The sequence below is a fragment of the Odontomachus brunneus genome, unplaced genomic scaffold (genome assembly GCF_010583005.1).
Source record: "Odontomachus brunneus isolate Ranch 3 - 2012 unplaced genomic scaffold, Obru_v1 Obru_scaffold_095, whole genome shotgun sequence".
In the NCBI taxonomy this organism is placed as follows: domain Eukaryota; kingdom Metazoa; phylum Arthropoda; class Insecta; order Hymenoptera; family Formicidae; genus Odontomachus; species Odontomachus brunneus.
In genome coordinates this window covers 692,104-710,166 of record NW_022639545.1, presented here as the reverse complement: position 1 = coordinate 710,166, position 18,063 = coordinate 692,104, and the positions used below count along the sequence as shown (strand labels likewise).

Sequence of the window (18,063 nt, the reverse complement as noted above, 5' to 3'; positions counted from 1 at the left end):
GGAGAGAGAGAGAGAGAGAGAGAGAGAGAGAGAGAGAGAGAGAGAGAGAGAGTTGGAATTGGAGTTAGAGGGAGAAAGAGAAAGAGGGCGGTGAGGCCGAGCATAATGGCTTTCCAATGTACCGTGCGAGTGCCAGCAGGGGGGAGGGCGGGCGGAACGCCGTTGTGAAATATTTATCACTAAGCAGTCGAGATAATGCACGCGCAAACGGGAATTTACTTCGGTCGAGCATTGAGAAGGGCGTCGCCGCCAGGCAGCCCTTTACACAACTCGCTCGAAAACGTTCCGCACTAATCCTTGCAACACTGCGAACAAGGTGTCGGTGATATCATATTACTCGCGTTGCCCCCGCGGAAAGTATCCGCATCCTGTACCTCTCCATCGCGACGGAATCTTGTCGCGCGGATAGACAGGTCTTCGTAAATTTAGCAGCGATTTTATACTAGTCCATTTGTGCAGCTTGCATCCCTTATGAGTAGTTCGTACACGAAGGGAATTTTAGAGTAAAAATTACTGTCGAATTCTGTCACTGAGAAATAGATCGACATTCTGCAGAAATCTAGTAATTATCCTTCCATTTTATATGAGCTACTTCTCAAACAGCATAAATGTCTAAAATATACGTTTCAGAGACATCCCAAAGACATTTAAGATAAGCAAGACGTTTCTAAGATGTTTCTAAGACGTCTCTTAGACATTTATACTGCATGGGTTATATTTTAGCAAGTGAAGTATGCTATTAAAAAATTTACTATGTTTATAATGCAAGTTAGATCTTACTGACAGTGTCTTGCATTACTAGAAACATAGTAAAATTATAAAGAATTTATATGTAAAGAAACTGTAATATCTTCTCTGCGTATCGCACTCATATTCGCACATACATAGAGAGAATTTTATGATAAAAATTTATAGTAAAAATTTTATAGTAAAAATTATGAAATTTTGAAATCGCGGAACAAGTGACATTCTGCATTAGTTAACTATCCTTTCATCTTATATGTGCTATTTTAGGAATTGAAATGTGATATTAAAAAAATTTGCTATGTTTCTAGCGAAATGTTTCTTAGCAAACTAGATTTTATACTAGTTTTTCTATAGTTTACACTAAAAACATGGTAAAATCGAAAAGAATTTTCGAAATATAAAAGTATAATATTCCTTCTTTGCAGAAGGATGAAATGAAAGTGCAAAAGATAAATAAAAAATGCAAAAAAATGATAAGAATGAGAAAGAAACAGACAGAATTTGTTCTATGAGCAATATTATGTCAAATTTAATGTAAAAATCTGAATATAATTTTTGGAAGATCTGCATCAATATAACAAAAAAATTGCATTATTGTACGACATAAATTTAATGATTAACTCAGTACAGTATATTTTCTTTATAAAAGTTGAAGAAATTGTAAAGTTTCCGTCGTTGATCGTCTGGTGTCGTAATAATGAAAGTCCATCTGAGCGATTTTACATCGCGATGTAATCGCACATTTTTCGCATTGTTTGAGTTTGTTTGTTTGCTCGCTCAAGTTCTGTATCCGCGAACCCGGCGGAATTTTTCGCGATGCATTGAATGCGAATGCAGACGAAAGAACTGTTTTCATTACATAACAGAAAGTTGGCGTGGAATTAAACAACTTTTTGCTAAATCATTGAGCATCTGGCAGCTGGACGGACTGGTGTATGAAAGAAAAAGAGAAAGAGATTATTCATATGCGTTTTTCCACTCTTACTTATTTGCTCTCTTTTCCTTTTTTTCTGCGCCTTCCATCATCACGATCCGGTAGAATTATGTGTTGGTCGTGGCTACCACCGCCGCATTCATTTGTCCCGCCTGAAGTTCCGCGGCGCGCTCAGGTTCGGTGCAGTAACAGTTTAGTTCACCCCCGATATTTATTACCTCGGCGTCTACCTCTTCCCGGTTTAGCATTCTTGACTCCCGTCGGCAAAGACGGTGCGCATTAATCTGCTTAAGGTCTGCGGTACAAGAGACCTATACTTCTTTTAGTTCGCGGACTGAATTTAAGAGTGAAGTCCACGGAGCCGGGAGTGGAAATAAACGGACAACGTCGAGCGTATATTATGCAAAAGCGCCTCATAAGTCAGTCCCGCTCCGTGGCGACGAGTTTGTCACTTTCTGCGAAATCACAGAAATTCGTGAAACTCACAGGATGGATTGGGAGTATAATTCATTTCCCTGCGCGCCGTAATCGCCCACGCTCTTTACACCTCGATATCTTATCCACGCATGAGAGATATCAGAAGAAATAACATATTCATATGTTTTGCGAATTGTTGCATCAATCTTTGCGCTTCTTGACGTTTTTCACTCGCGTTATACATCATTATTACAAATAGCAGCTTAGAGATTGCTTATGCGTTTACATTTTCTTTCTCTCTCTCTCTCTCTCTGTTGTGTGTGTGTGTGTGTGTATGTGTGAGATATGCGACAGTACAAGGAGCGTCCGCGATAATTTATTTCAACTTTTTGTCTTCCTTTGCGCGCCCTCAAACTCGATGAATATTCATAGCGAGGGACGAGTGTCGTTCACGTATTGTGCCCGTCCATCCATCCACGTCTTCATTAGCCTCTCTGTGTCCTCTTTCATTCCATTAACGTAACTTTGGTATATCGCGTGTTGCGAAAGTGACTGGTCGATAGGCAGCTACTTTCAAAACGGAAGAGCCCCGAGAATTTTTTACTTTTATTATTAGCGTTGCGATCGTCAGACTAAAGAATAAGAAGGTGAACTGCCGCAAAACGAGTAGCAATGAGGAGTCCGACAGACATCAGTTCAGGAATCTTCGATGAAATCTAAGAGTTGGTTTGAAACGAAAAGATCGAATAAAATAAAAATACTTTCTTAAGGTGAATCAGTAAGAATGTTTCTGATTGGATCAGAATAAACGCGGAGTATTTCACAGATAATCAGTGAACATTTACCGGCTTTCACAATGGGAACATTGCCATTTTATTGTTTCGTCTTGTATCTTGTCGATTTCCACTAGTAGTACACAAATTCGTTACACTCTTTGCATTCGCGGCAATAGAATTAATGTAACATACGTTTTGCGCGCGATTAAGTGAAAGATTTTAGACTCGAATAAAGATTTCAGTGATATCTTATTGGTATTCATCCAATAGGCACTTTTAATTTTTTAAATATTTTTTCTCTCTCAATGTAACAATTATTGTTCCTGTTATTGATACAGGCGTGACTGTAACAACTATTGTTCTCGTTATCGATGCAGGCGTGACTGTCTGTTTGCAAAGTATATCAATAAAGGGAACAAAATAGCTAACATAACATACACATATACTGAGAGAAAATATTTTAAAAGTAAAAAAATATTTACTCGATAGTACCAATAATATATTTACTTGAAAAATTTTTTCTTGGTATAAAAATATGCACATTATAATTAAATATATTAAATATGTAAAACATTATATTAAATATGTATAAATAAAAAATATGTTATAAATTTGTTATCTAAAAAAACATGTTATCAGTACTCACCGAATATTTTTTATTTTTTTGACATTTTTCTCTCAGTGAATTAACTGATCCTGTCAGTGTGATTTTGATGATCATAGTGCTATATTTATAACTGAGCCACTAATTATAAATGTAGCATTTCAGTGAAGAAATTCATTGATTATACCTTAGAGAGTGAGAACGTAATAAAAAAAAGTATACGGTGCGTTCAAACTGCAGTCGGCAATATAGTGAGAGAGGAATCTCTGGAGAGATCCAAAGAATTGTGAATGACGAATACGTTGGCTCATTATTTCTACATTATTAATGTACCATATGGGAAATCAGCGCGACTTATTATACATCATGCAGTGTCAGTCGCGCCTTCGCCGGTGCAATTGCTGTTGTTACATGCCGAATTTCAAAGCACGGCGAGTAAACCTATTTATTTTGATAGCCTACGGGGGAATAATATTGTTGCAATGACGTGACATGCCGCGCAAGGTGCAATGCAACGTCAAAGAGGCGATCCTACTAATTAACCCGGGCAGTGACAAAGCCTCATTCGGGATTAATCATCCATATCGGGATAATTCGGATCGGAGCGTTATCGGCGACCGATCGTTGTCGATGTCGACATTCTCTTCTGTCGCCGATAATAAGCTCCGATGTATCTATTGTCCGCCAGGTGTTTTGCCCGTACGCGTAGAAAAATATATACTGCTCTCGAGTGAGCGCCCCTTGTATTTCTTAAGTTTATGTATATCCCATCTATCACAGGTTTTCATCATAAGCATCAAAGGACCCCGCATAAAACCTATGGAAAATGGTTTTTGGTCAAATTGGCTGAAATTTCACTATGTTATAGTTTTCGCCATGCTGATAAAAAGTTATCATTGCACCAAGTCCCAAAAGTCAATATTTCCCAAGATATAAAGGGTCAAAGTAGTGAAATATGGTCATTCGCAGTAGTAAAACGTATGTTATAAGTATAAGTGATACATTGATATTTATTCACGAAATAAATAAAAATCGATTTTTACACATATATATGTAATAAATATTTAGTTCCGCAATATTTTTAAGATCTGAAATAGTTTTTTGTAAAACTTATATTTTTCGAGATATTTCATCGGTCCGATACTTTTGCCCCACCCTGTATATACATATACATATATATTGCGGAACTAAATATTTATTACATATATATATATGTAAAAATCGATTTTTATTTATTTCGTGAATAAATATCAATGTATCACTTATACATATGTCTTACTACTGAGGATGACCATATTTCACTACTTTGACCCTTTATATCTTGGGAAATATTGACTTTTGGGACTTGGTGCAATGATAACTTTTTATCAGCATGGCGAAAACTATAACATAGTGAAATTTCAGCCAATTTGACCGAAAACCATTTTCCATAGGTTTTATGCGGGGTCCTTTGCTCAAAATTCTCTGCATTACATTTCAGCATGAGTTTAGTTTAGTCATACAATTTATACGCGACATCATTTATACTAAGTATTAAATATTATCGTTACGCGCAAATTAACGAGGAAGAGAGAGGGAACGAGCGGGAATTAGACATTTTTTCAACGCGCCAAATTCGATTTAAAATTCCAATATCAAAACACACACGTCGGTGAAGAACGCGAAGCGGCAAGAGTGTATGAACTGCGCAGAGAGAGACTCGGCGGAGGTATACACAGTCCTCTGACATCCGAGAGACATTATTTCGTGAGACGTGAAATGAAAAATGGTTCATCGTGGATGATATGGGCCTGCAAGGCGGCTATACTATACTTGTCAAGTAATCTAAGATGAAAGAGATTGTAACGGAGCTCTCTCATGTATCTCGCGGAATGACGAGGATTCGCTGGTAATCCTTGTAATTACGACACGACATGTATTCTCTTCAGGATTAGTTCCATTCTGTCAAAAATGTGTCCAGTGTCGTCTCGCCAAATTTAAACTTCGAGAATGGATGTTCTGGCTCGATGAAATTAGTTCGCCTAACTCGCTGTCTCTCTTTCTCCCTCTCCCTCTTTCTCCCTCTCTCTCTTTCTCTCTTTTGGAAACCGGCAAACTAGAATTTACGTGGCAAAAGTTGAGGATGTTATCTCACTGGTAAAATGCGTACGCGATTTATGAGAGTCGCGTGATTTGTAGGATCAATTAAACGCTCGCGCTTCCTCATTACGCGATCTCACCGATATTTTGCATTACGACCCGCATAGAAATTTCCCAAGATTTTCCCAGATACAACACAGATGTTGATTGCCCGAATTTGTCCCATAATTGGTTATTCCACTGAGGTACCAATTGGGAATCCTATTCTTGTCCCACACATGGGTTTTGTCGAGAATTGAAACAGAAATACTAGAACTCGTATTTTTTGCAGTCAGTAATGTCGGTGTACTTTTATGGTATCAGACAGAGAATTTTATTTTCATACTACCTACTGTTTGAATAAAATAAAATATAAAAAAATGAAATACTTTAAAACAATTTAAGCATTTTACACAATAATAAAGTTACTTAGAAAGTTAACATGTTTTATTAAATTTTAACGTAAAATGCACTATTTAGCGATTTAGAAAAACGTAAGATTATGTATAACTTACGTTACACATTTTAATTCAAAGTCAGCTGATTTTGTCCGTAGTCCTTTGGATTTGTCTACTTACAAGTAAACCTACCCAAAAGATATATTCTGATTTCTTTCTAATTTGGCAAAAATATAGATGTATAAAAAATATTTAGATCATATTTTTTCATTTTGATCCACTTTGAGTTTCATGGCAAATTTATAGCTTTTTAATATTTTCACTCCTATCATCAATAAGTAAAAAAATTATTTATGCAAATAATTTCTCGGTTTGACCGAGATTCAAACCATTTTTGACTAATTTAACACAGATTTTAAATATTTCGGTTGGAATATCGGTTAAAGAAATCTAGAATCGAATGGTTCGTGTCTCAGCTATGCCGATTTTGTTAAAAATGCAACAAAAATGCATAAGAAATAAAATTGAATACAAGATATAGTTAAATAATTTTAACAAAATCGGTATAGCTGAGCCACAAATTATTTTAAATTTCTTTAGCCGAGATTCTAACCGAAATATTTCAAATCTGTGCTAAATTAGTTAAAAATGGTTCGAATTTAGGCCAAACCGAGAAATTATTTGTATAAATTATTTTTTTTCAACTTTTTACATGTTTAAACATTTTATTATTTATAAAAATAATTTTACACATTTGACTTCATATTCATAAACAGCAAACCAAAAACACCTATATCTTATATTCAATTTTATTTCTTATGCATTTTTGTTGCACTTGTTGATGATAGGAGTGAGAATATTAAAAAGCTATAAAGTTATAAAGTTATAAACTGCCCGTGAAACTCAAAGTGGGCTAAAATAAAAAAATATGACTTAAATATTTTTTGTACTTCCATATTTGTGCCAAATTAGAAAGAAATCGAAATGTAATTTTTGGATAGGTTTATTTGTTAGAATTGCATACTCGAAACATTACACTTCTTAGCGGAATCCATAACTAGTTTAGGAGATCGAACTGGATCCCAATTGGAGGAATTTTCTGTGCGGTGAGCGTTTACTCGCGGTGACAAGATCGCCTCGGAAAAAAAATAGACAATTACGGTAGAAGCGCCGAGTCACGGCGGTGCGAGAAGAATACTTGGACGTGGGGATTAACGCAAGAACGACACGGCGGCGGTGGAAGCGGCGGTGACGACGACGACGACGACGACGACGACGACGAGAAAGAGAATAAGAAACGGCGACGGCCCCTTAAGCGAGCACGATGGAGAGAAACGAGCACGGTGGTACATTATTCCGACGGACACGTGAAATGAAAAATGACTTCTTATAAACGCGCGCTCGCGCGAGTTTTGGCGAGGGGGGACGCGGTTGTGCCCGAGTGGCTTTGCGTCGCGGTAACCGAAGACGAGGAAAGTCGTGGGAGCTGCAGCGCCATCCGTTTCATTAATAATTACAGCTTGTGTACTCGTGAAAATTACTCCCTTTATCCACCCTCGACGAGTACCCGTCGCGTCGCGTTCCTTACCGACTCCCCCATATTTTCTTCCTCGATTCATCTCTCTCTTTCTCTCTCTCTCTCTCTCTCTCTGCCGCCGTCGCCACCGCCGCCGCTTTTCGTGTCGCGCTCGTCTTCATCTCGCATTGTTTGCGGAACCTCACGGCGTCCTCTTTCCGCGCCAGCACGTGCCGCGAAATGATAATTTGTAATGATGCAGATGGCGCTCCGCAAGTTTCATCACTGAAGCATAAGACATATATTTCAATTGCGTCGCGAGTGGCTTCGCGAAGGAAGACTCCAGGAGTCTGGAAGCGCGGCCGCGACGGGGGGTGAAGGAGGCAGACACGTTTTAACTTTTATATCCTCGTATTGTCGAGGAATGACGGAATAACAATCGCGCAAGATAAATTATTGTAAAAAGTATCCGCTTCCCTCGCTGCCGTTGCGGAGACTATATTGTGGAGTGCGCTTACGAGTATCGCGCCAGCCGCGAGTAACGGCGTTGTTCCGCCTTTATTCCGTTTTTACGGCCCTCGAAGTTGCGGCGCTTTTAATGAGAAACTCCGGAAACACATTGCGGCCGTATTAATGGATCCCGGGGTGTGCGCTTGCCCTCGGTGCGCGCCACGTTTATCGCATTGCGAATTCAAGACGGAGGCCGGGAGACGTTCGTCTTGTCGTTCGCTCGCTGGAGACGAGGGGCTGCGCGGCATCGCACAATATCTCTCGCAAAGAAAGGCAGCCCCGTCGTTGGTGTGAGCGGCGCGATATGCGAAATCGCACGGCGGCAGCGACAACAGCAGCAGGTGCGAATTAAGGAGCTGAAGTTCAAGGCGGACGTGTCTGCGGGGCTTGCCGCGCATCAGCCGCGCGGATTTTCCCCGTGCGGCTTTAATTAATTTATTTTGGAGCGTGCCCCTGTGATCCGTATACCGTTCTCTTGTTCCTCGTCGAGAGAATCCTCGAGTCTCGATGGGGAATAAAACGCACGCGAGAGCTCGCATCGTGCAGCTTCTGCTTCAACGAGTTATCATGTTCGCTGTATCGTGATTTATTTGGACAATTCTTTCTAGTTTATATTTCCAAAAAAAAATAATTTTAACAGAAATGGAATTCTCTAAATCTTAGAGGATTTTACTCTTATATATGGCCTCAAGAGGATTGCTTTGAAATCAAGAGGAAAATAATCTTAAACATAATATTCTTAAAGATACAGGAATTTCATATTGAATGTACAGTACAAATGTAATTGTTCTTCATCTAAACTTCCTCTCATATACAGATTATCTAATCTCTTTTTAAGAGGAGTTATATTTACTTTTTTTATTGTACTACTTTTATTCTACTAGTTTATTAAGTAGATCAGTTATATTTACTAGTCACATTTTTTCATAGAAAGAGGCGAAATGTGTGTTTCGGATTATTAAATTAATCAAATCTTGAATTATTGGCTGAAATAAGTTTTCCATGAATCTTAGCATCAGATAAAAACAAACAAGCTAAAAAGATATTATCAAGCTTGAACATATATTCTATAATTCATATATGCATTATACAATAAGATACAATACGCAATAAGATAAAATATAACATGTAACAAAATGTCCATCATATAAGATATAATAAGATATACAGCATAACAATCTTAGTTTTGATGTATATCTTAGTATTTTTCTCTCTTTCAATATTTATATGCAGTATTTATGTGTACGACGCAAATAAGTAGTTTCATTTATAGAGTTTTTAACAATCAAGATTATAATACTTCAAACAAGTTTGGACTACTTTTAGAAATATTATATAGAACTTGAAAAGATTTTACGAGTGCAGCTACTGCAGAATTTTTTTTATCATAGGAAGTATATATTCCATATAACGCTTGCTGCACAAAAAGCCAGGCTTCTTTCGCCTCATATGAATATTCAGTATTAAGAGAATGAATAGCTTTAAAACATACGTCAAAAGCCTTCACGATGCTATCAAATTTGTATTTGATATTGTCTATGACAACATAACAGGAAGTAAATTCCTTTACGGAGGGTCCAACGATAGCAACAAAAGGTTGCACTCTTTTCTTTAGTTTTTTGGCTACTTTCTGTCTCCTATCTATAGCAGGTATTAGATCTCCAGGCACCTGCATATTAAAATAAATATATAGGCAATTTATACAACAATTAACAACGCGATATACGTCGTAATGTTAATGGCAGTAGTAAGAACGATTTTTAGGGGATACAAAACGTATACATTGACAGAATCAACAATAATATATATAATATAATGAAAACTCTATAGACAGTATATTGATAAAGATAAATGATCTTATTTACATTTGCATGAAGCATAAACGCATTCCAAGCTTCTGAAATATTTGCCTTCAGCTTTTCCCCTGAGTCACATTTTATTTGGTCTTTAGGTGGAATCATATAAGGCAATAGATATAACGTCAAAGAAAATATAAGCTGATTCTAATACAAATAAAAACATGTAAATTCCTGTTTTTAAAAATAATAAAATAAAGAAATATAAAAATACAAAAGAAGGAAATGCAAAAGAAAAGGCACAGAAATGTTCTCTTACAAACCTGAAAATAGCTTTTGATTATTTAATTTCTTTAATAACTTTTTTCCATATATATCTTTAATTTCTGCTTTCATCAATTCTCTCAAAACGGACATAAACTTTTCCCAAGCAAATAGAAATGTAGAATCTTTTTCTGAGTATTTTTTACGAAAGTCAAGTTCCAGTTGCACAACGAAACAGATGATATTTCAATTAGCAACCTTGAGGAACTATATGTCTCAAGAATACTTGAAAATATAATTTATTATAAATTTACTGATATATGCGCGCTCTGCTAGAAAAATGTTAGAGAAATCATTGTTCTGTATCATAAAAACGAAATAACTTTTAATATTACAAGTATATAACAATTAATAAAGCAACTGGAAAAAAAGTAAATTATAATAATGAAAATTTAATATGAAAGAAGAACGAACATATATCAATACTGAATTCCTGAAGACAAATAATGCAGAAATGAAAAATGTAGATACCAAAGTGTAACCCTGAGGAAGTGATAAAATTTCCCACTCGTTGTAATAATCACAAATTGGGAACGGTGCGTCTTTGACGCTACTCTTTTTCAGTAGCGTTCTTTGCCGAAAATCATACGTAATCTCCCAATGTTTCATAACTTCTGGCCACGGTTCACGGCTAATTTTTAACCACCGGATTGCTATTTCGACATTTTCATTATCTGCTTAAATATATATAAGACTAAACATTCAGTAAATTTCTATATGACAGATAAACAGCAGTTTATTGTATATGACATATAAACTGAATCTTTGTTAATTACTTTACCTTCGGAAGAAGGTTCATCTTCACTGTCTTCAGAATCGTTTTGATTATCCCGCTTCACGGAGTGACACACGAAGTGTGTATCGCTTAACTTTCTCAGTAATGTCTTTGTGTTACGTACTTTATCAACAAGTTTCCCAGCAGCATTTTTTTGATATGGGCCATTTGTGTATGGCTTAAAGTAATAGGTGTCCTACAGAATAAAGTAAAAATTGTACAACAAAATTTAAAGGTAACATATAATATAAAGCAATTAATAATTTTAACAAGATGTTTTGATATATTATAAGAAAACTTTATTACCTCAGTCTCAGTAGGGAACAACTGACAGATTTTACGGCTAACAAGTGCAAAAGCATCACGTGAAGGCCTGGATTAAATAAGCTTAATAATATAGAGTTTTGTAGTAAATTAGAATAATAACCCGTTGACTGACGTTGAAAATACTCGCGTGACGATATCGCCCATGAGGCGCTTTGGATCAGAGTTCTTGTGCAACGATATTTTGAACGAATTATCTCATCCAAAACGTCTGGCGGGAGTATCGTTGCACGAGTATTCTCATTCGAAGCGCCTGACGGGAGATATCGTCGTAAGAGTCCACAATAGTCAGGTTAATAGTTACACAGATTTAGAATATGTACCTTATGCTTATTTTAAGCATATGATTAGCGACAATATCTAAGAGAATTCCTCTTGCTTTTCCATTTAGAAGACCATGTTGTTTATAATAAAACAGTACTGCCTCATCCTTGATGTGTTCCTGCAAAATCTTCTTCAAATTCTATAAAAGATAACAAGTTATTAACACAGTGCAAAAAAGTAAACAATGTCAAAAAAAATAAACTTACCACATTTTCATATTGCTGTTTAGTTTCCCAGCGACAAAATTTTTTGGGTGTAGGATTCTCGTTTTCGGAATCCTGAATATGATCGGTATCAGTATGACGTTTTTTGGGTGCAATGCTCTCTTGCACGTCTGAGTCAGATATGCTTTGAGAATTTAAAGCAGAACCCGATAATTTAATATTGAAATCATATGTTTTTGTCTACATAACGAAAGAAATAACATGTTTTAATATTTCTATCTGGCATAACTTAATAATATATATATAAGCTATATGAACACTATACTTACTTCGTTCAGCATTGATTTTACATTATTATTTGTTGTTAAAGAGGTTGGATTTACAATAATATCACTTTCTTGTAATATGGAGAAAGTAATATTATCTTTGTCATTTCTTGTTATTTCTTTTTTAATATTAATCTGAAAAGATAAAAAAGGCAATAGTACTAACGAAAATGAAATACTTTCTCTTGTAATACCAAAACAAATTCAATTTTCATTGTAACAATTAATTTAAATAGTTTACAAAGTTTAAACGTACTTCTGCTACTTGTATTTCTTCAGTATATAAAGATACTTTATTTTGTGTACTTATATATTCCAAAAACACAATTCGGTCGCCAACAGGTTGGATTAACTCTCTTGCTAGGTTAGGAGTGACAAGAAATAATCTGTCAAAGGTGGTTATTGCATTCTCTATCGAAAAAAGAAGAAAACATTAAACAATCCAAAGTTTGTTCAATTTGTATGAAAACAATGAAATATAGCCATAATCTAAATAATATTATAATATTAATTTATATTAATATATTATAATTATTAATATATTATAATATTAATGTTATTATATTAATAATATAATATAAAAAATTATTCTATTTACAATGTAAAGAAAAAAGCACTAATATTGATCATTGTCACAATTTGATGTACGAGCAAATAAAAATAAAATTAGTACTGTCAATAGTGAGAGTAAAATACATATTAAATGAAAAACAAGTGAGGTGATACAATTTAGAAAATGTGTAAAAATAAAGCTCAAAGTAATAAAAGGTCCTGGTTCTTATAATAAAAATAGCACACATACACACGCACGCACGCACACAACCTTCTCAATTTACACTATTCCAGATAAAGCATATGCAAAAGCAAATAGACAGCGCAATGTCTACACTCATCACACAAAACACACATCACATGTCTTTTAGTCTTTAAGATATCGAGTAATAAGACACTTTTAAGGCATCTTTAAAACGTGTGAAAGACATCTAATGTTCTAAATTTGGACATTGTGTTGTCTGAGTAATTATTATTATTAGCAACCAATTAATGTCAGTAAAAACACAATCAAAGCAAGTATTCCGAAAATATTATAGGTTAAATCATGCAATAGAATTGAGACACTATATCTGGTAACGCTCGTAAGAGCATTGCTAATCTTCACATAATCTTGACAGCGACACAATCATACTAATGTCTCTTTGTCAAATACACATGACATATTTCCTACAATACATATTGTATTATTATAATATTGTTTTTATTTCATCCTATACAGCACGTAAGTTTGCAGCTACATTGCAGCAACGTTACAACATTTATGCAATATTGTATAAATATTGTAACTGCAATGTTGCTATGAGCTTCTATGCTGTATATATGGGAATATATTAAAATATACTTAACCTAGTAAACATCAAACATCAGTTATATAATAAGTGTTACAGTTATTTACTCAAGACTAACCCAGCGATTCACGGTGTCGACGTCTCGATGTAAATCAACAAATCATTTTTCGACGATTCATGACATATGTGCTGCATAATACGTAACCCATAGAGCATTACTTACATTCCTAGCGAGAAATGTTTCGTTGATCGACGTCGAAACGATGTAGATTTCACAATGTCGATGTTGTTTTGGTGTCGATCTACGAATCATTTCTCGTTAGGAATGTACCCAGTAAGCAATCTGCGCGCAGACTGACGTCAGACTGGCGACAGGATCTGTGGAATTCGAGCAGGATCTGTCGACAGATCCATAGACATCTGCGTCCCCAATCTGTCGTCAGACTGTTGACAGGGTCTGCGAACAGACTCTGACGACAAACTGGCGGCAGATTACGCGCAGAGCCTGTCGTTTCGTAGGTTCTTCAATTAAATTTATGGTAGAAAATTTTCTTATAATTTTTCATAATTATTCATAGAATAAGCGCTTTCTCATAAATACTTGTAAAATACAATGAAAAAAAGGTTTTTCTATATTATTTTTTCATAATTTTTAAAAATTTCTCTGGTAAGACTCAAGCTTGAACCGAAAACATCTTTTGGATAATCGTCCGTCGCCTTAGACTCTACGCCAATTCCTCACTTAAAAAGTGCTTTGTATTGTCCACTTAAAGTTTAAGGAAGAAAAATCTTAGTTTTTTACATGATGTGTATATGAAACTGTCCCATTTAATAACGTACATATGGTCTTTGATAGAATTAAATAGCCTATTTAGGAAACATTTGCGCGCAATCTGCCGTCAGTCTGTCGACAGGCTCTGCGCGCAGTCTGTCATCAATCTGTCGTCAGAACAGATTCTGCGTACAATCTGTTGCCATTCTGTCTACAGACACTGTTGACAGACTCTGCGTAAGATCTGCTCGCGCAGGTTTGGCTATCTGGGTAAATAATGCTTCGTGTTCATAGGTTCATAGGTTACGTACGACATATACTACTGTGCCCAAAAAGTAAGATCAATTAAAAATTTTTTTTTTAAATCTTTATTTATTATCCCAAATCTATTTCGTCGCCTTTAAAGTAATCCCCCTCAGACACAATACACTTATGCCAACGTTTTTTCCAACCCTCGAAACAGTTGTTAAAGTCGATTTCCGGAATGGCCTTCAAAGCTTTCTTCGATTTTGCTTGTATCTCTTCAATCGAGTCAAAACGGTGTCCCCGGAGCGGTCTTTTGAGTTTAGGGAATAGCCAGAAGTCACACGGTGCTAAATCAGGTGAATATGGTGATTGTGGAACGATATGGGTCGAATTTTTAACGAAATGATCTCGAAGAATCAATGTGTGAGATGGTGGGTTTTTATCTATCACTGCAGTGTGGGTTTATATGCATCACGTAATACGGTTTCCAACCGTAGGATTGGAAAAAACGTTGGCATAAGTGTATTGTGTCTGAGGAGGATTACTTTGAAGGCGACGAAATAGATTTGAAATAATAAATAAAGATTTAAAAAAAAAATTTAAATTGGTCTTACTTTTTGGACACAGTAATATACCATGAACCACTAATAATATACGTAGTACAAATATGAAAAAAGGATAATTGTACTTACCCTTAAATATAGGCCAGTATTTTCCTAAATTGATGTTCTCCAGGAAGGTTTTTACATCACTCATCGTGATATTGATAACTCTCGGCGATAAGAGTCGGTGGAGGGAAATACAAGCTGTTTGCTACAGTACTGCAAGAACGTGCTCGTGCGACGTGCGAGGAGAAGTGTCCCCTCAATGCGCCTTCTCCTAACGCACTAACGCTGCTGTTCCGTCTATCGGTGTGAACCTCACAGCGGCGTGCACGAGCACTTTTCTGCAGCACTGCTTACAACACCTTTCGTCGAGAGTCAGCTTAGGTAGTATATAGAAGTCTGTTAAAGGGACGTCTAGATTGGAAGTAAGTAGTAAGAAGTAGGAAGTAAGAGTAAGAAATTGACCAACCACAGTCGAATGTGAGAAGAATAATCCCTTTTAAGGGGCGTCTACATTAGAAGTAAGCAGTAAGAAGTAGGAAATAAGAATAAGTAATTGGCCAATCATAGTTGATTATTCTTCTCACGTTCGACTGTGGTTGATCAATTTCTTACTCTTACTTCCTACTATTTTCCTAAATTGATATTCTCCAGAAAGGTTTTTACATCACTCATCGTGATATTGGTGACTCTCGGCGATAAGAGTCACCAATATCACGATGATATCGCGGGAAATACAAGCTGTTTGCTACAGTATTGCAGGAACGTGTACGCGGCAACGTGCGAGGAGAAGTGTCCCCTCAATACTTCTCCTAACGCACACAACGCTGCTCCGTCTATCGGTGTGAACTTCACAGCAGCGTGCACGGGCACTTTTTTTGCAGCACTGCTTATACTCTTGCTTCCTAATTGTTATTACTTACTTCCAATGTAGATGCCCTTTTAAGCGTCGTTTACAATATGCGGAGTAAGCTTGGAGTAAGAAGTAAGCCGTAAAAATTAACCAATCATAGACGATTATTTTTATAATAATCGACTACGATTGGCCAATTCTTACGGCTTACTTATCACTCCAAGCTTACTCCGAATATTGTAGACAACGCTTTACACTCTTGTTACTTCGTGCTGCGCCTATCTTTCCGCGCATGTGCAGCGTGGCGCTTGGTTTCAACAAATCGTACACGACAGTACGCAGCGAAACAACAGTTCTTCGCGTCTCTCGTATTGCACGTAAGAGGGTATTTTGCTTCAAATTAACATATTCCTCTTGATGTAAGAGGAACACAATTAGAATTATATCTCGCAACACGAGAGTGGTTATACACTATGAGTGGTTCACTTTAATGAAAGAGAAATATGCTTTCTGTAACAATTTTCTTTTAGAATATAGGATTAGAGGAAAATTAATTTTGTACGTAGAATACTTTTTTTGGATGTTATATGTAGTGTGTCCAAGACATACTTGTTTGTTTAAGTAGCCATAGGGAGAGAAGGCATTAGATATATGATTTCAATCATATTTAAACACATCTAAATGAGAAGAGAACCCGGCAAGTAGGAATATTTTTGCAGCATTATTAGTAACAAAAAAATTCACTAATTTGTATAAAAAAAGTTGGATGAAGAGAATATAATATAAGGTAGTCTAAAAGTCGGTTAATTTCAAATTTCCTAAAGTTTTAGTACAATCTGCAAAAAGAATTTTAAATGTATTATTTGTAAAAAATAGTATTCTAAATTTTTCAGTAACCAACTTTTGGGTTATCCAGATTAACTTAACAATTTTTTGTAAAGAAAAGTTATGAATTTTTAAAATTGATAATTAACTTTTGGGTCACCGAAAATGACTTAATAGTTTTTTGTAATAAATAGTAATAAATAGTCATACATTTTTAAATCGCTAACTAATTTTTGGACTACCTAAATTAATTTAATTTTTTCTAAGAAAAATTTTTTATAAATTTGTTTAATCAGTAACTAATTTTTACACTATTAAAATTAACTTCATAAATTAGGATTATGTTTGATGAGGAACAGTTGACCGCATAGAGAAAACATTTCAATTTTTTTATGTAAATTTGTTTCAATTTTACCATGTTTCCAATAGTACAGAAAAGTCTAAGGGAAATTTTGTTAGAAATATAGCAAATCTCATTGAAACTATAGTAAATTGTTTAATAACACATCTCAGAATTAAAGTAAAATATAAGTAGTATACGTATGAAATGAAAGAATAGAGAGTCAATTACTGCAGCACTTGCAGGACTTGACATTACTGTCAATCTATTCTTCGGTTACAAAATTCTATAGTAATTTTTGCTATATAATTCTCTTCGTGTACTGGATTAGTGCAGCATGTAAGTACTGAAGCAACAACATATGCGTTGCAACAATTATTATTCTCCACTTTTGATTATTTCGCTTAAAATCGTCTGACGACTCTTAAACACTCTAAATCTCCCCCTGACTCAGATTGACTGTTATGAAAAGAAAAATGATCACTATGATATATTTGGTTTCCCGTGAGAGAGATTGCTGATAGCGAAGGTAGTACTTTTGGATTCGTTGGCTCCAATGCAAATACAGATAGATCCAAGAGTATGCGTAACGCTGTCGGAACATATGTATGTATACGTATATACGTGGCGGCCGTTATGGTGAAAAGGTCGTGGAGATGCCGACCCAGAAGTGACTCTTGCTATCTTAATGGGGTTTCGGGGCGTTAAAAGCTCTCCGCCTCTGCCTGCGCCGCGTACCCTTTCCTTCACCCCCGCCATCCTGCCTTCCTTTCACGGATTGGCGCGGCGAATGATTTCCGGTGGATCGAGTATTCGTCGCGTCACAGAAATCAATCGGAAATGTCGAGACGTTAATTCGATTCCGCGGGGTTTACGGCGTGGCCGGTCACGATCGGGCAAGGCGGCCCGTCATTTCCTTCGTCGTACGTTAACGGTAAAAAATAAAATCGCTATACCGTTCTCTTTCTACCTCCCTCCCTCCCTCTCTCTCTCTCTCTCTCTCTCTCTCTCTCTCTCTCTCTCTCT

At 36.0% G+C, this 18,063-nt stretch overlaps 2 protein-coding genes across 6 annotated transcripts in view; both read right to left on the bottom strand.

The window, feature by feature from the left end:
• Nucleotides 1-18,063, bottom strand: part of LOC116848412 — a 751,173-nt gene that overhangs the window by 89,333 nt on the left and 643,777 nt on the right. The gene's annotated exons all lie outside the window — the stretch shown is intronic.
• Nucleotides 8,760-16,016, bottom strand: LOC116848416. 5 transcript variants are annotated; one of them, XM_032824489.1, is made up of 10 exons: nt 15,107-16,016; nt 12,310-12,464; nt 12,057-12,188; nt 11,770-11,967; nt 11,563-11,702; nt 11,222-11,288; nt 10,922-11,111; nt 10,612-10,817; nt 9,886-10,023; nt 8,760-9,689 (listed from the first exon to the last, which is right to left on the bottom strand). In XM_032824489.1, exons 1-10 carry the CDS (start codon nt 15,168-15,170, stop codon nt 9,312-9,314), a joined length of 1,668 nt encoding a protein of 555 aa, XP_032680380.1. In that variant the 5' UTR covers nt 15,171-16,016; the 3' UTR covers nt 8,760-9,311. The 5 variants fall into 5 exon arrangements, with proteins under 5 accessions (XP_032680380.1, XP_032680381.1, XP_032680384.1 ...); XM_032824490.1 differs by having other exon boundaries at nt 10,612-10,814; nt 15,107-16,015; XM_032824492.1 differs by having other exon boundaries at nt 9,643-9,689; nt 9,886-9,944.